At 39.2% G+C, this 17,672-nt stretch overlaps 1 protein-coding gene across 1 annotated transcript; it reads right to left on the bottom strand.

The window, feature by feature from the left end:
- Positions 1–6,619: 6,619 nt before the first annotated feature.
- Positions 6,620–8,317, bottom strand: LOC111668283 (BTB/POZ domain-containing protein KCTD12-like). Its single transcript, XM_023424297.2, has one exon. It carries the CDS (start codon positions 8,219–8,221, stop codon positions 7,418–7,420), a length of 804 nt encoding a protein of 267 aa, XP_023280065.1. The 5' UTR covers positions 8,222–8,317; the 3' UTR covers positions 6,620–7,417.
- Positions 8,318–17,672: the final 9,355 nt, after the last annotated feature.

Genomic DNA, 17,672 nt, shown 5'->3' with positions numbered 1-17,672 from the left:
TTGAGCATCACCAGCACATTCTCTAAGAGCTACTGTGGCTGTTTTTCTTGTTTAACGCATAATTGCAGAGCATCCAAGTGGAAAACCGTGACCCCTAGTCTTTGTGAGACAATCTTTTTAAAGATTCTATTGCTTCCTTTGGGTATAGAAAAGAACTTAAAGATTTTTTTTTTTTTTTTTTTTTTTTATGAGAGAAACTCAGAGATTCCCCAAAGCTCTTATTTATGGTACAATTCAAAACTCCTTTTACTTTTAGCTTCAGCGGTTTTTCATGCAAAACTCCCCCACAAAGTTTCCGTAAGAGGTTCTCTGTACAGTCGACCACATATTTCATCATTAGTTAACAGTCTCCTGACTACTGGCGCAGTCCTGGTCCATCCTTTCTTAGAGACATCCACTTTCAATTTAGTTTATCTTTGCAAAAGTAAACATTTTTATTAACTATCCTTTTTATCCAAGGTTTTAAGAGATAGAAACTTGCTCTCAGTGGTTTGCTTGTATGGATAAAAGCATCTTTGTGAAGAGTGCTGCACAAAACCTGCACAGAGCAGTCTGTTTTATGCAATCTACAAAGAGAGCATGATGACATCAAGACATTTTTTCAAATGTGGCATTAACACCCCCCCCATGACCACACATTTGTCTGTGTATCTGGACGACACAGGAAGCAGCAGGGAAGAAGAAGTGGGCGTGTCTGTCCCTTGCAGATATCTGGCAAGTGTCCGCTCAGTTCAGTGGAACATCACTGCTGTAACACTGTCCAGAGCCTCAACAGACAGACAAGGCTGGACGACCTGGAATCTGTTTTTAAAATCCTCACGTCAACTGTAATCACGACTGAATATCACATTTTGGCCTATAATTCACGTACAAAGGCTAAACAAGGTGAACACTTACGGAGAAGGAAATTTTCTGAAACGTCAGTTGATCTCACACACACACACACCCACACACAAACACACACACACACACAGTCAAATCTTCAGCGGTTGTTCATACAGAGGGTCTAGCAAGTAGCATTTTTTTTTATGTCAAACAAGAGTTCAAACAAGAACAGTTAACAGCCAAGCTAATGGGTCTGTGAGGCAATACCAACAGTGGGCACAGTGGCTCTAACATCAGCATGCTAACATGCACAGTATGCCCTGCTGTTGTTTAGCAGGTGTAATGTTTAGCATGTTTACCAGGTTAGCATGTTAGCATGTTAACATTCCAACATTTAAGAATTCACAAAGTATATCAGAGGATGATGGGAACATCATTAGTTTTGCCAGTATTTGGTCACAAACCAAGGCATTTATTATTTTATAATTATTATTTATCAATTTGAGGGTCATTAGGATTAATCCTCTTTGGATGTCTGTACCAAATTTCATGGCAAGCCATCCGATAATTGTCGTGATATTTCATTCTGGACCAAGGTGAGGGTCCAACCAACTATAACAGATAGACATCACTGCTAGCATTGCTAAAGAAAGAAGGCCGATTTATTTGGTTTTAAATTGCAGGTGCTGCAATGATTTTTGTCTATTACGTTAAGGAATGGATACCTAGACCAACAAAGAGGCAAAGAAAGGTGTAAATCTAGAAGCTAATGGTGAAAAGGTGACGCCTCCTCCAGTGTCAGTTATTGACAGGAAATACTGTTTAGTTGAAACACGTTGCACAAAGGACAAAAACAATGTAGTATCTTGCTATTCATGAGATGGCGTAACAGCTTCGATTACAGTAACCTTAGTAAGACACACTAAGAGACAGAGAATGATAAGATGCTTCCTCCATGTCTTGCCCTTTCAGACGGCTCTGTCAGGGAGGGGGTTGCACCTCTTGTGAAAGGAAGGCCACTGCAGACACAGCAGGGGAGGAGGATGCTCCCTCTCTTCCTCTCTGTTCCCTGCAGCTGATTGATGCTGGCAGCCTTTTACCTCTTAGTTTACCGGCACAGTGCAAGACTCAGCTTTGTCACTGGGAGCTGCACCAGTCTCCGGTGCGCTGCTGGGTGCTGAGAGCAGCTCAGCGGAGACTGGCGACATTTAGACCCTCCTACACAACAAAACTACACAGAGCAGACAGGGAGAAAAACCTTTATGGGCAGAGGCGCTGCGTTTAAGTCCCTCTAGGGGACAGTTAACATGACCACTGGAGGATTACAGATTTTCATGTCTCTCTGCAGCTACACCGGGGTTTTAACATCCTTCTTTCTCCAGCAGCTGCAATTTCCAAGGCTTTTTTTTTTTTTTTCAATGTGCAACTTTGAAGTGTTTTAGAAGATAACTTTACAACTATTTTAACCATTAGAACACACTAGACTGTTGACTATAATTTCATGCTGTTAACTAGCTGAAGTTGAACTCACATTGAACACACAAAGAAAACATTGTACTTTTTCAAAAAGCACAAATTAAATCATATTTGTTTGTGGTTGCCTCTTGCACACAGCTGGTTGTGAAAACGTGAAAACATAAATTGCCTTTAATTGATATAAGTCAGGGTGTATTGTATGAAGGTTTTGTGTGATGCTGTTGTGACATGTATTATTTTCATTGTGTGAAAGAGAAAAAAAGGTTTGTATGTCTTGCCTTATTTCTGGGACTTCACTTCATAAGATGAAACAGGCTTGTGTCGGGCTGCCCGTAACACAGTCTTGAATGCGGAGCAAAGTTCTGACTAGAATTTATCACTGCTTTCTTTTCACGTATATCTTTACCTTTTTCTGGGGCAGTGATTGAATTTCATCCTGTTCTTGGACGCAAACACCCACACACAAAATAAAAAAAACATTAACCGCAGACTGGACTTCTTGCTAATCCATCACCTCTCGTAATTGAAGAGGAAATAGGGTAAAATGCAGCCGCAATCCATTATAACAATAACAAAACTGTCAGAGTGTAAAACTGAATGATGCTACTGAATAAAAGATATCAGCATCACATTGTTATAGATTAGAGTGTCACAATTCAAGAGTACAAGCTAAGCTTTCAAATGATGGATTGTGGCTCTAAACAGTGTTTTAGTGGCTCGACCAGACTGTTGCTGCAGGGAAGGATTTGTGAAAGAGGATGTTTGTTTTTGTGTGAAGTGCTGAACAACTTTGGACAAACAGAAAAGCTCCACTAATGCATGCACTTATACATCATCTTCACTATATGATTAGGCACAAATAGACACAAGAACATTCCTTTTTTTAGTTGAACAAAATTGTGAGAACTGTTAATTATTCAAGGAATGTATGGATACTTCACGGTTTCACTACTTGGTAACACAAATGTTTAACCGGGCTAATTATGTGTTCAGATGGTTAGCAAACACTAACAGACTGAGGCTGCAGTGATGTACGCCTGTGTTGGTTTGTTACAATATGTGTACTTTACATTAGCAGTCAATGGCTGCAAAACTTCTCAGGGTTTATTCAAACAGTGAAGTGTTTGCTCTAATACCGAGATAACTCAAGAGCTACGAAAAAAGGCTCTAGAGCAACGCAGTATGGACTTTGAGTTGAGATTGTTTTGTCAACTACTGTTTCCAAGGTCAAGAATGAAATGCAGAGTTCAACTTTGAAGTGAACATAGATGAAGGTGCTCAGAACCACCTTCATCCATCTATATGGAAAGTCTTCATATTTTCATGGCAAGTGAGCAAACTCAACTGCTTTTTCCAAGGTCAAGAATGAATTGTCAAGCTCAACTTTGTTCTGCTATTAGAGCATTTCACCAGGACATTTATTAATATTTAAATGGTTTGTAGTTTTGGACCACAAGTATTTGGGGTTTATGAAAATGATGAGTCTGAGTGTCAAATAACAATCGATCATTGGGAGTGATGGCAGATTCCAGTCTTGTGTTAAGATTTTTTTAAATTACTTTTGGATCACTGATTAACAAATATACTAATACTAGTTAATTCATTTTTTGACCCCATTTGTTTAATACATACAAAAAGTATTAAAAACACAAACACAAAAGTAAAGAAAACACAAGTTGTGGTTTTCTTTATCATCAGTGAGGTTTAGAGGGGCTGGCAGGCATATTTTGTTAGCTTCAGACGAAGCTAGGCTAGCTGTTTTCCCCTTGTTTTCAGTCTTTGTGCTAAGCTTAGCCAACCTGTTTGTAACCCTATGTTTAATATAAATATATTGAAGTGGCATCAATCCTCTCATCTAATTCTCAGCAAGAAAGTCCCCTAAGCACTTTTCTCAAAATGTTGAACTATACCTTGAAGGGTTCCTTTCATTGTTTTCGTGATGCAGGGCAGATTTACTATACTGATATCACTCTGCAAACAAAGACAGCTCTGTATTGTTCCATGTTGGGTGACATCCTGGTTCTATCAGTATAGACTTACTGCTTAAGTAGATTTGAGGCGACTGAAGGATTGTGAAATATGTTGCAGTTGGCTTTCTGCTTTTCTCTTACAGTATTAGGTTTGTGGTGGCTACAGTTCTAAAGCCACCAGTTTCAGACGTCTGAAAATGTCATGTGGGAAAACCATTTCCTGACTTCTTTCTATGAATTTCAGTGGCTTTCAGTTCTTTTTTTGTTGTTTAATTAATTGTAGTTAAGATGTTGAGTTCCTTTACAAAAGGGTGAAAAATTTAGCAATCACTGAAAAGTCTGAGAGGACTCCCACGTTTTACACTGTGCTTCACAACTAAGCTTAAGTACTTGAGAATTCCTGCAGTGCACAGCAGTGATACATGCAAATATAACAGCCACTGCTGCCATTACTTGCTTTGAAGGGTTTTTACATCACATGGAAATGAAGGTAGAACGTTCTTACATTTAGCTAGTGGCTATTCTGTTTTATTCTCTGCACTCACACCTGGACTATACAAAGAGAAACGCAGCTTGAATTAATTATTCATGTGTTGTTCTCTCTGTGAACAGTGTGATGTATCTATATCAGAAGAGCTGGAGATAAAAAAAAAAAGAAAAAAAAAGTCAACAGTAGGCCTATTAAAGACATGCAGGTTAGGCAGAGCTGGAGGCAGACTGTGAGAGAAAAGTGTGAAAGATTTAGCGTGCAGAGGCTGATATGAAGAAAGCCAGCACGTCTGTGTTATCTCCAACTCTGCAAATGGGCTAATTTGGCTCTCTTTATCTGTCTCCCTCCTGCGCTCTGTGTGTTCCTGTGTGTGTGTGTGTGTGTGTGCACATTTTTAGCATTTGGTTGACAGAGTTTTCTTACAGGAAAAAAAAAAGTATACATAGAGTGAAATGTGTTTTGGAGGTGTTTTATCACCAAGCACAAACACCACATGCACGCACAGCAAGGTCTGTATTAGAAATAGCTTCTTGGCAGGGAAACTCAGAACTGTCTCAGATGGAAAAAAAAAGGAAATTTAATTAGGTGTTTCATGCGTCTTATGACCAACATTTTTCCCCATCATTTCATATGCTATCGGTGTAATGTGGAGGATGCAAGGTACTGACGAGCATCTTTGCCTCTCAGACCAATTTAAAGGATTCACCCATATAGTCTTCTCACAACAATTCATGCAACATAAGACATATGATGAGGACAAATGTGTCTGATTTCACTGAGCCTCAGTTGCTGTGTTTTGGTCGAGGACAGCGAGTACTACATCCTGTTTCTGGAGATCACACTAGAGGAAGAGTCCTTCCTTTTTCCTGTCCAGATGGCAGCATCAGCTGACAGCAGATACAACCTCTCTTGTTTAGAACATGTCTATCTTTGAAACTCTTATGAAGCTGCTTGGTAGCAGAAGAGTGTGTGGGAGGTTGGGTTTTGGAGGGGGTGTGCGCGCATGTGTTCATGTATATCTGTCATCTTTGTGTATATGTCTTCATATAACTATGTATGTTTGCATAAGGAGAGCTAGGGAACAAATTGCCCTTATGCATTTTACGGTATCAGCTTAAGTGCTCCTGGACATAAATAAATGATTCATATGGCTGATTTTTCTTTTACACATTTGTATTCCAGCACACTCTAACACAGCCCACACAAAGCCTTTTTTGTATTAAACCTGATCCTGGGATATCTTGGATTTGTGCCCCGGATCCCACCAGAGAACAGACATTTGATTACTGTACTTGTCAGCCAAAGAGAAACCCCCTCCTCCTCCTTTGCATCCTGTCCAGGAGAGATAACAGAGCTCTTCTGTGCTGCAGAGAAGGACATTCTACTCTGGTCTGCCAGATAGGCAACAAACTTCTGCTTTTGGCTACAATTTGTGTAATTTATTTTAATTTTAGCCTGAACTGAACATTACATTTTAGCGTAAATGACTTAAATTAGTTGAATATGTTAAACCACCCCGCGACCCTACTAGAGGATAAGCGGTAGAAAATGAATGAATGAATGTTAAACCACTGTGATGAGAGTATCCATGAGTGAGGTCAGTTTGGCTGATTAATATATTAATGAAAATGTCTAAATAAAATTTTCTATGAAAAAACCCAAGTTAAATGGCTTTGTAAACTCCTAAAATGTCTTCTCCCTGCTTTGGTTAATTCACGGAGAAATCACTTAGACTGAGATCCGAGATCTAGATCCAAGAAAAAAAAATCTTTGTGCTCACTTGTGTGAAAAGAAGCATCAGTGTATTTGAAAAAGACAACTCTTAAACAATAACAGTAACAGGGGACAATGAGGTGGATAGTGTTACAATGTCACACTTTATTTGTTGTATACATATATAAAGAAAAAACTATGACAACAGCTCACAGATGACACATAACAATGTAGCACTGTGACAAAGTCTCAAAGTGTAATCTTAAAAGCAGTGATTCTGTATGTGCGGTCAATATATTCAAATGTAACAAAAAAAATGATAAAAGTATCATTCGAAAGAGCAATTTATCTCTCTTATCTATCAGTTCCCAAAATTAAAGACTTGAAAGTTATGAGGAGATTACAGAGGGAGCTGCAGGTCAAAACCAGACCAAACATTATAGGCTATTTACAGTAGGTATGTCCTGGTTAATGTGTTCAGAACATCCTCTCTACTAAAACATGACAGTGCAACAGCTCAGTAAAGATCAAAAGACACCAGCTCCTAACATTTCTGCCAGCCTGAGTGACCATTTATGTCATTTACCTCAGAACAAAGCAGTCTTTGTAAAAGCCATAAAGGTTAGGAGGCCCAGTGGGCCATAAAGAATAGCCCAGCTAAGGAACCAGTGACATGTCAATAAAGTCATTTTGTTTAATAATATTTGAGTTTGCACTAAATTGTACTCTTGTAGAACAGTGGAGAAGATGGCAGAAAGGTCAAAGTGGCTGCAGCCTGATCCCACTGTACAAAGCAGAGAGTGCCAGAAACATAATAACTGAAACTAGTCGAGGCTGAAACTGCCAGTTTGGGATGTTGGTTAATGTACAACTAACAGTTGTGGCTGACGGTTGCGCCCTGTGTTCATTGATGTAGGCTACTCCTGCACCCAGAGAGCAGCTTTCAGTCCGTTCGTCGGCTGAAAACATACTCGGTGTAGCTGGTCCACAGTTTGTCTTCCCCCGGGTCATTACTGCCGTATGAGCAGGTCCCAGTGGAGTTGCAGGCCACCATGTGGAAACCAGCCTCGGCCAGCCGGTCAAACGCCTGCTCCAGAAAGTTATACTTGAGATAATACCTGGAGGTGTATTTGTCAGGCGGTCGGTCCGGGTCGCGACTCTCATTCAGTGTTTCTCCGAAGACCTCTTTAGCCAGAGAGATCTTGCTGCAGACTGTTATTCTGGCCACCCTGCGGAATTTAGCGTCCGCTTGGATGTCTCTCCCGATAGTGTAGCTGCCTCTGTATCCGATGGTGATGTAGCCGGAGACGGCCCCGGGAGAGCGCAGGGTCCTTCCCGAGGGAGAGGTTACCGGGCTGGTGAGCTCAGACTCCTCCGGCTCCCCGCTGTCTTCCGTGCACGAGCTGTCTTTGCTGGCCGCTGCCAGACGCCTGGACAGCTCCGGCAGCTGGAAGAAGTCCGCTTCTTTCTGCAGCCCCCTCTTTTCTTTAAAAAACTCAGGCAGGAAAAGCTCAGAGTCCCGTAAATAATCCAAAATGTAGCGGAACAGAAAGCCGTCCCGGTCGAAGAAGAAACGGCCCTTGCTGTCTTTTGGCAGGTCGCGCGGGGAACCCTGGGTGAACTTGGTCCACAGGAGAGAGTTGGGGACCGCAGTGAGAGTTTCACGTCGGGTCACATACACCTGTCCACCCACGTTTAGCTCCACTATCTCAGGGAAATTTGAACTTTGGCTGACGATTTGTGCCATCTCTCTCTCTTTCTCTCTCTCTCTCTCTCTTCCCCTCTCTCTGCTTTTCAGTGTACCTGTGGTTATCCTAACAAGTAAGGGTAGTTATGGAGTTTCCTCACTGTACAGAAATGTTTATATCGCTTTGGGTGAGTGGGAGGAGAAGGAAAAGGACGGCCAAAAGAGACTTAACTGTTCAGTGGAAAGCTCAGAGAAAATAAAATGCTGCCTTCAAGGACTCCCTGTAAGCTTCACCTTCTTACTTTCAGACTTAAATAGCTTAACACCATAGGTTGATATTCTTACAATCAGTGGTGCAAGTAGTACTTTTACTTTGAGGAATGGTTTTGCCAAGAGTTACATGAGAAGATAAAGGCTACCACTATTTATAAGTAGGCCTATAGTTGTAAACAGTGTTAAAGTAAAAGTCCTGCATTCAAAATATGTTGAAAAAACCTAAGTTAGAGTAGCCTAGGATGAGTTTTTTATTGCCTTACTACACTATTACTTTTTTAAGCCATACTACTATGATTTTTTTTTATGCCTTACAATACTATGGCGTTTTTATACCTTTCTATATTATGACATTTTATGTTTTATTGTACAATGACGTTTTTATGACTTTTTATGTATTAATATACTATGTCGTATTTATGACTTTTTGTACCTTTTCCATAATATGACATTTTATGCTTAATTCTACTATGAAGTTTTTATGACATTTTGGGCCTCACTATTCTATCATGTTGATGTGGTTTATTATACTAGATAGAGCAATCCACAAGCTTCTTGGTGTAATGGTAAGGAATGATGCCTCACAGTGAGAAGGTCATAGGTGCAAAGCTCTGCTCATGCGTCCTCCCACAGTGAAAAAAATGTATGTCAGGTTACAAAGCAACTCAAATACCTTACATACATACATATGTTTTTATGCCTTAGGCTACTATACTATGTCGTATTTATGACATTTTATGCCTAACTATACTATGATGTTGTTATGTGTTACTATACTAGGATAGATTGATGGGGAAGCTTTATGGTGTAATGGTAAGGACTCTTGACTCACAGTGAGAAAGTCATAGGTTCAATGCTCACTTCTAGCCTTCTCCCACAGTCAAAAAACATCCATGTCAGATTAAAAGGCAACTCAAATGCTTTTATGACTTTTTATGCCTATACTTTGACATTTTAAAGACTAATTATGGCTTACTATACTATGACGTCTTGGGACTTTTTATAACTTATTCTACTATGAAGTTGTTATTCCTTACTATACTATGACATTTTAAAGACGTTTTTATGGCTTAATATACTATAATGTTTTTATGACTTTTCATGCCTTACTATATTATGACCTTTTCATGACTTTTTATGCCTAAGTTTAATATGATGTTTTTATGACTTTTTATGCCTTACTATACTGTCATTTTTATGACTTGTCATGGCTTACTATACTATGATGGTTTCATGCCTTTCCATCCTATGTTGTTTTTATGACTGTTTATGCCTTACTTTACTACAACGATTTTACGATATTTTGTGTCTTACTATACTATGATGTTTAACGACTTTTTATAACTTATTTTACTATGACGTTTTTAATCCTTACCATACTATGACAATTCTATGACTTATTATGCCTTACATACTGTGTCGTAGTTTTTTGCCTTACTATACTATGTCATTTTTGTGACTCGTCATGGCTTACTATACTATGATGGTTTCATGCCTTTACATATCATGTCGTTTTTTTGACTGTTTATGCCTTACTTTACTATGACGATTTTACGATATTTTGTGTCTTACTATACTATGATGTTTTTATGATAGTTTACACCTTACTATTCTATGACATTGTTATGTGTTACTATTCTAGAATAGCTTAATTGGGAAGCTGTGTAGTGTAATGCACTAAAATATTGGTAGAGACATGTCTTTACCCTCTATATGCAAACCTTCGCCCTTGCTAATAATGCTTAGTAGTGCTTGAATCCTCTGCTTACACATTAATAATATGAATACCAATCTAACATGGGGCTATCCTTCTGCTGCTTGTAGTCCTCTACTTCTGCTTAGATACAGTTATAAACACAGGACTTTTACTTGTAATTTTTCATTTAGGGCTGTTTGTAAGTTTTCTAATGCCACCAAATGTGGTTTCTTGTCGGGCGCGGGTGGTGGGGATTGTTGCTTGTCAAGAGCTTTGGCCATTGTTGCATTTACAAGACAAGAGGTTATGATATGCCCTCTGAGCAGTGCTGCATTTTCAGGGCAGATTTGAGGCTATATTGAGTCCCTATCGGACAGTGACGAGATGGACTGGGGCTAGCTAGTTACTGTGCTAACCTCAGTAGAAGAAAAGACATTATAGAGACAAGAGTAACACTGGCATTGCTTTACATCGCTGGAGACAGCTCTTGGTGAGCCAGGGAATGAAGTTTGATGCTGAACTCACAATGTGTGTTTTAGACTGGTAAGTAAACAGCTGTAAATGCTAACACTGGCTATGTAGCGATAGCAGAACTTACACATAGCTCCTTTAACAGGAATAATGGTAACACCTTCTATGAAACCCACTAATGTAATGAAGCCTGTATATTGCATTATAAGACTAAAGATAAAGATAAAAGGCTTCATAAATCAGGCTAGGTCAAGTAATACAATTGCTTAAAGTTACTTTATAACAAGTGGCAAAGACTTAGGAACATCATGGAGCTTTTTTTGAGCACAATGGGATAGGGAATGTTTTTACTGCATGCCATTATACCTTTATGACAGCTCTCTGACTGCGTCAAATGAAGTAAGGATGTGTTGATATCTGTAACAGGATGTTCATGTCTTAGTAACAAAGAAACAAAGGTCAAGGCATAACATATTCTAATGGCTGCAGAAACTTTGATACAGCATTGAATGTTCATATGATATTATTGCACCCTTCATTGACTTGAAGCAGACACACTGCTGTTATGTTGAGGAAATCATTATGGCAACCTTAACAACAATCTCCACTCATGTTTACATAAAGCCTGTTAAAAGCACATTATAACCTGTCACATAAAATAAGTGCAGTGATTATAAAAGGTCAGACATATAATAGTGAAAATAAAATATAGTTTCACCTCAGGATTCATTTAGTACAGAAGTTGTTTTGGAGCTTTCAGAAAAAGATATATAAATTTAAATATCTTCAGTTTCATTACAACTGGGGAAACTAAACTCCACCTGCAGGAAGACTGTGTGATATAATCAAAAGTTCCTGTATAGCTACTAAATAGACCATGAGGTGAAAATTTTTGATGCATTATTCATGTGATGATATGTGTATATGCTTCAAAGTGTTGCTAAAATGTGGGGTGGCTGTGCCTTTATATTAGAACCCACGCAATTAATCTGCATTGTCAAAGTTCAGGGAGGACAGGGGTGTTTACATTAGTTGTCATTTTTGCCCTGGAGCATTTTTTCTTTGGGCCTTCCAGGAATCAAACTCATCTTCAGGCCTCCCGTGTCTTAGCGGAGAATTTGAGCTCTTCATATGAGGCAAAGCTGCACTGTGTTAGACAGGAACAGTCAAATGCTGAGGCTGAAAACATCACTTTGCCTTGGAGTCAGTCCCTTGTTTCACAGATGAAATGCAAGAACTGGAAATGCACCAGTGAAGCCTCAATCTTCCTGTACAACTGATAAAAGAGTTAGCAGAAGTTAGCCTGGGGTTTTTGTGTTTCCCCCCCCTGAACCAAAACTAGAATAACAGGCAAAGTTCAGTACGTGGGATGTACCAAAAACCTCTGGTCTGTCTGATCTGTGGAGTCTTCCCCCAGAGAATCCCTTGAAAAGAGGCTGCACTTTTTCTCAAACCCCCATAAGTCCTGAACTGGGATCAATTTCATCTTAGCACCAAAGAGCTCTTTGATCTGGTCTGGAAGTGCAGTGTAAACTGCATTCATATTTTAGTCCACATGCCACTGCCATTATTGCGCATAATCTCAACAGAAGACTCAGATGTTGAATTTTGCTTCATTCACTCAGAACATGTTCACAAGAGAGACAGGTGATTAAAATCCATCTGTATTATGCAAACAACTCTTGTCGTAATGTCACTCAGAGACAAACAGGGTTTGAGAGAACATAAACATTTAGTGATACAGCTGCAGCCTGCAGAGATGGAACATAATGACACAGGAAGTAATCAAGACCACTCAGAATGGTGTTGCTGTTAAATTGTTGTTGATACAGCTGTACAATAAATAAGATTACGGAATAAATCTTGGAGAGATTTAGTCAGGCTGATAATAAGTGCTAATTCAAGGATACAACACAATGTATGTTTGATTTTAATGAAGAAAAAGGTATTTAAAATCATTTGGATATTCAGCCCAAATCCCATAGTAATGTTGGTTAAAATAATATATGAATTCAAATAAGCTCAAGGCTCAAACTAAGCAGGAAACAGACTTTTGAGACACTAACTTTATGTAATCAAAAACATTTTTACGTTACTAAAGTCAATTTCATCCAATATTAAAGGAAAACATTTTAGCTTCCATTGTGCCATGTCTTGATAAATGCAGTAAAGTAACTTAAAATAATGAAGACTGCTCTGTCATTAACCACCACCATGGTAGACATTATAATAATCCCTTGTGATTATAACATGTGCACCTTTTGCAACTGAAAGCATATAAACTTGTTGCTACCTGACACTTGAAATTCTCGTTTTGGAGCTCAAATCTAAATGTAGTATCCTTCAGACATTTCAGTCGTTGGATTAGAGTGACATCTAGTGGACAGTACATAAAGAAACAGGATGTTTATTTTATGTTACTGTAGTAGAGATGTTTAATGTAGAACTAAAACACATTGTTTACATCCTTTTTATGGTCCAACTTCAACGGGTAATCATCAGCAACTTATGATCAAAACCATGAATAAATTATTGAGAAAATCAGAGAAGCTTTTTTCTTCTGTGAAATAGAGGCAGCATGTTTGCTTATTGAAGATATGTGGTTTGTTTCCATTTTATTAACACCGAAAGATGTGTATCACAAACATTGGTAAAGTCTCTCTCTTTCTCTCTGCACATAACCGTCGCCCTCTCTGTCTGGTCTCAGCCTCATGTCTGTGTCATCACCGTTAAAGGTTACCATTTTTCTCACAGTCTGGCGGAAGATAATTGGATAAAGGATGTTGTAGAGTTTAGTTCTCCAATTTCCTAGAGAATATGACGGTTACCATAAGAAGTATGGCAGCTCATTTACTAACCACGTTCTCCCTGTTATTATTTCTAATAGCAGTCAATCCTGAGACCCAGCAGTTCATGAATATTTAGCTTATGCTATATAGCTTATATTTACTTCATATTTCCTGTGTGTTATGTTGAGTGTTGTTGACATCATATTGTGATGTACCGTGTGGGGATTGGATGTTTTGGTTGTTCAGGGAGCGAGGAAATATAAGTGTGTGTTTTTTAGTATATAGCGAGGATATCATTTCCACTGTGGAACAACTGATGACTCACTGACTAAGACTCAGACAGATGAGACAATGAAGATCCACAAGCTCACTGGAGATATGTTTAGCTGCAAAGAAGAAAACAATACGAAATCCAAGTTCATATTTAGATACAACTTTAGGATTTACAGCATTAGAATGTATATGTAGAGGTTACTTATTCGCATAAAACTTCAAGTACATACAAAATTATTAATACTGCTGGACCTCTAAAACAAAATGAATGAATTAAAGTTACAACAGAATATAAACAAATGCTTACATTAACAAAAAAAAATCTTAAACTGTTACACAATAATCAGTCAGTGTCAAAAACAGAATATAGCAACGATCAAAGTGTGAGCTGAAACCAGAGCTTGTTACACGTAACCTTATTAAAGAAACAAACAAACAGTAAATAATGAATAATAAATGAACAATAAATAAATAACTATGAATAACTCATTCTTTCCATATAGAAACATTGTTTATCCACTGAAAAACAAAGTAGACAAGATATTACATGTATCACATGTTTAGATTCTGCTAGTGTATGTTTATATTTCTAATACTTGGTCTTGGTTTAGCCCATCCAAATTTAATCTCTCATTTTTAACGGCAAAGAGCAGCAGTAAATGTGTCTAAACTGAGCAGCCGCCCCAAATACAAGTCAAACATAATTGTATTTTGAAGCGCTGTTGGATTGTTGTGACTTTGCTTTGCAGTTATTTTACTCTGTGTATATTTGTACATGTTTTTATGTGTTATGCTAATACCTGCCCCTCACTCTGAGCAGTCATGTGACCTCCTGCTTGTGACATAAGGCAGCTTCCTGATGTGACACCCAGGCAAACGCTGTCACTCTGCAGTGTACTGGAGTGTGACCCTTTCAACAACCCTGTCTCTCTGCTCTCTACAGCACCGGGCCCTTCATCCACGTGTTGTCCGCCCCTCCTCACCCTCGCTCAGCTCCTCTCCAGTGATCCTCCCCCTGCTCCTGTCTGACACACAGACGGAGACAAGAGGCAGAAACCTTCTCTTCCTGTCCTTATTAATTCTATTTTTTTTTGAAAACACACTCTCACCTCTTGTGCTTGTTTTGTCTTAACCCTTGGTACACACACGTGATAACTTCACTATATCTCATACCCGTCTAGTTTGATTCTTCTATCTGTACTTTTCTGTACTTTACTTGCTTCCCTTCCTCTGAATAAGGTAAATTGCTCATACTATACTTTGCATATATAGTGGTATGTGGTTGGAGAAAGCAGGGAACATGTGACTATAAAATTACTCTGGTGCCACTGAATTACCATAAGGATCCATATATTTATTTAAATTCCATAAACTCTCCATAAAATAACATTTTAAAGTTAATTAGCTAGCATCCTTTGGAGTAAATTAAAACATCTTAAAGGACCAGTGTGTAGGATTTAGGGGGCTCTATTAGCAGAAATGGAATATGATATTCATAATTATTTTTTCATTAGTGTACAATCATCTGAAACTAAGTAGGCTATCATGTTTTGTTAGCTTAGAACGAGCCCTTCATATCTACAGGGAGCAGGTCTTCTTCCACAGAGTGCACCATTCCACTGCTGTTTCTACAGTAGCCCAGAGTGGACAAACCAAGCAGTGCTTATATAGAGGGGCCTTTCGCTTTTATATTTTATCTGAAGGCCCCCTCAGGTCCTCTTACATGCATGGAAAGGGAGGGGTAAGGGGAGGGGTATACAGTTGGTTCCAGTCTGCAACCTCACCACAAGATGCCACTAAATCTTACTCACTGGTCCTTTGCAGAGTAACTTAAAACAAGCCTTCTGGCTGCAGGTTTCAAGCCTATTTAATCACTGAGCAGACTCAGCAGTGTCACCCAGAAAGACGCTCATTCACACCTGTAAACACACCCACAGTGATGTCATGAGATCCCACACCTGTACACTACTGTAACACAGCAAGAAGTTAACTGCAGAGTAGGCAAAAACAGAATTCTCTAGGTCATTAAGTTTGTCTTTAATTCTGAAATAAGTGATTTTCTTGGCCACTTGGGGGCAGTGGAAGCAAGCTGTAAACAATAGTTAGCAAATGGTTCCTTGTTCATACATTCCTTAGACTCAAGTGACATTAAAATTCAGTAGGAGCCATGTTTCTGGCCACTTAATGAAATCCAGTTTTTAGCTCTGTGTTTGGTCTCTGCCAACACTCCTGAGGGAAATATCTGTCTCTTTAGCTGCTAAATGCTCTGCTGTGATCACCAGCTAATCGCTAAGCGTGTGTGTGTGTCTGCTGTTTTTGTCACTTTGTTCAGTTGAGAGTAAAGATTTGCAGTCGCGAGTTTGTTCACTTTTTTGCCTTACATAAGCGGTTGTAGCACCATTCAAATACACATCACTACATGCGTAAGTGAACGCACCAGAGTTCTAATGCACTTAAATATGTGCAGTAGTAAGTGAATTCATCATCATTCATACTGCTTAGATCAGTATGGATGACTTCCTTATTGTAATTCAGCTGCAAATGCATCCCTCCCCTGCAGTAAAGTGTGTGTGTGTGTGTGTGTGTGTGTGTGTGTGTGTGTGTGTGTGTGTGTGTGTGTGTGTGTGTGTGGGGGGGGGGTTCTTGATTGTGGGCGTCTTTGTTCATGTGTTTTTGTGCATGTGTATGTGTTTACTAGGTGATATAGTCATTATTGTAGCCATCTCAGTGCTCGTGTGTGTCTTTGCAGACAGTTGCCTGTGGCTCTAATTTTTCTTATGCTTTTTCTGACTGAACTCTGTGTGTGTGTGTGTGTGTGTGTGTGTGTGTGTGTGTGTGTGTGTGTGTGTGTGGTGTGTTCTCGTCACCTTCTCTCAGGGTGAAGTCTGCACCCTTGTGCTCCTCAATCAGCTCTAATGGATCCTCTGGCTCAGACTCAGCCAGGGGGACTGATTGTGATACTAAAGACACACACACATACATGCGCGCGTGCACACACTCACACACGCACAAGAAAGGGCGGGGCTGGAGGCTCATGTGCGTCGTGATGAGCTAAGAGGTACAACGACCCTCCTAACATTTTCTCCCTATCTTTGTCCTTTCTTTCTTCTCTTGTGCTTCACCATTACTGTCTGTCAATGCTGCACCTCCTGCAGTCAATTTAATGTAACGCTGTAGTAACCTATAATCATATCTACAATTAAATTATGTAAAATTGAACAAAATCTCTAATGTTTTGTGACCTTTGAAAAACCTTTTCCTAATTCCTCTCCCATCTAAAATGTTAAAGCATTAAAAATTAAATTATACAACATATTTTTCAGTGTTTTCCTCAGAAATGTTGTTTCTTTCCTTGTGTCTTTGTGTCACCCACCCCCCACCACCGTCCTCACCAGGGCCCTTGTGGGTGCATGTGTATGCATGTGTATATGTGAATGTGAATTCCCATTGGTCCTATCCACCTCCCTCCCTCAGCCTCTTCATTCGGAGAGTGAACAGGTCCCCAGGGGCTAATGTGCGCTTTTGTATGTGTGTGAGTGTGGCCGCTACATTATTCTCCCCACTGACTTTCTATGGCATCAAAAAAAAAAACAGACTGTCCATCCAGCGTGCCCCTTGCTTCCTGTCTTTAGAAAAGAGATGGGCTGAGGGGAACATGTTGTAAAGCAGAGCAACCTCTCCACATGAATAAAGACACAAAAGTCAGAATATAGAAATATAAAGATACAGCTGTTGCATTAGCATTTTACAGTTGCTTTGCCTCAGATTTCAGACTTCCTATTGTCAAAACTCTGAACACAAAATGCTATACTCCCTAAATCTGGCCTTAATATCCCACATAGTATAAAAACTGAAATTTTCAGTGTTGAATTGGAGAATAAATCAGGCAGTAAGTTCATGATAAAATATTTTACTCATAAAATTGCTATTTATGTCAAACAGTAACTAATTAATATTGAAACTGAGTAACTTTAAGTCATTTAGCTAATTTACACAGAAATCAATATTT

The sequence above is a fragment of the Seriola lalandi genome, unplaced genomic scaffold (assembly GCF_002814215.2).
Source record: "Seriola lalandi dorsalis isolate HSWRI2012SDOR001 ecotype SW California unplaced genomic scaffold, Sedor1 jcf7180002054735, whole genome shotgun sequence".
Lineage (NCBI taxonomy): Eukaryota > Metazoa > Chordata > Actinopteri > Carangiformes > Carangidae > Seriola > Seriola lalandi.
Note: the sequence above shows the minus strand (reverse complement) of the source record. Positions and strands in the feature narration are given on the sequence as shown.

Excerpts from the sequence above, each read along its gene's own strand:
- LOC111668283 (XM_023424297.2), bottom strand. The coding sequence starts at position 8,221 with ATGGCACAAATCGTCAGCCAAAGTTCAAATTTCCCTGAGATAGTGGAG.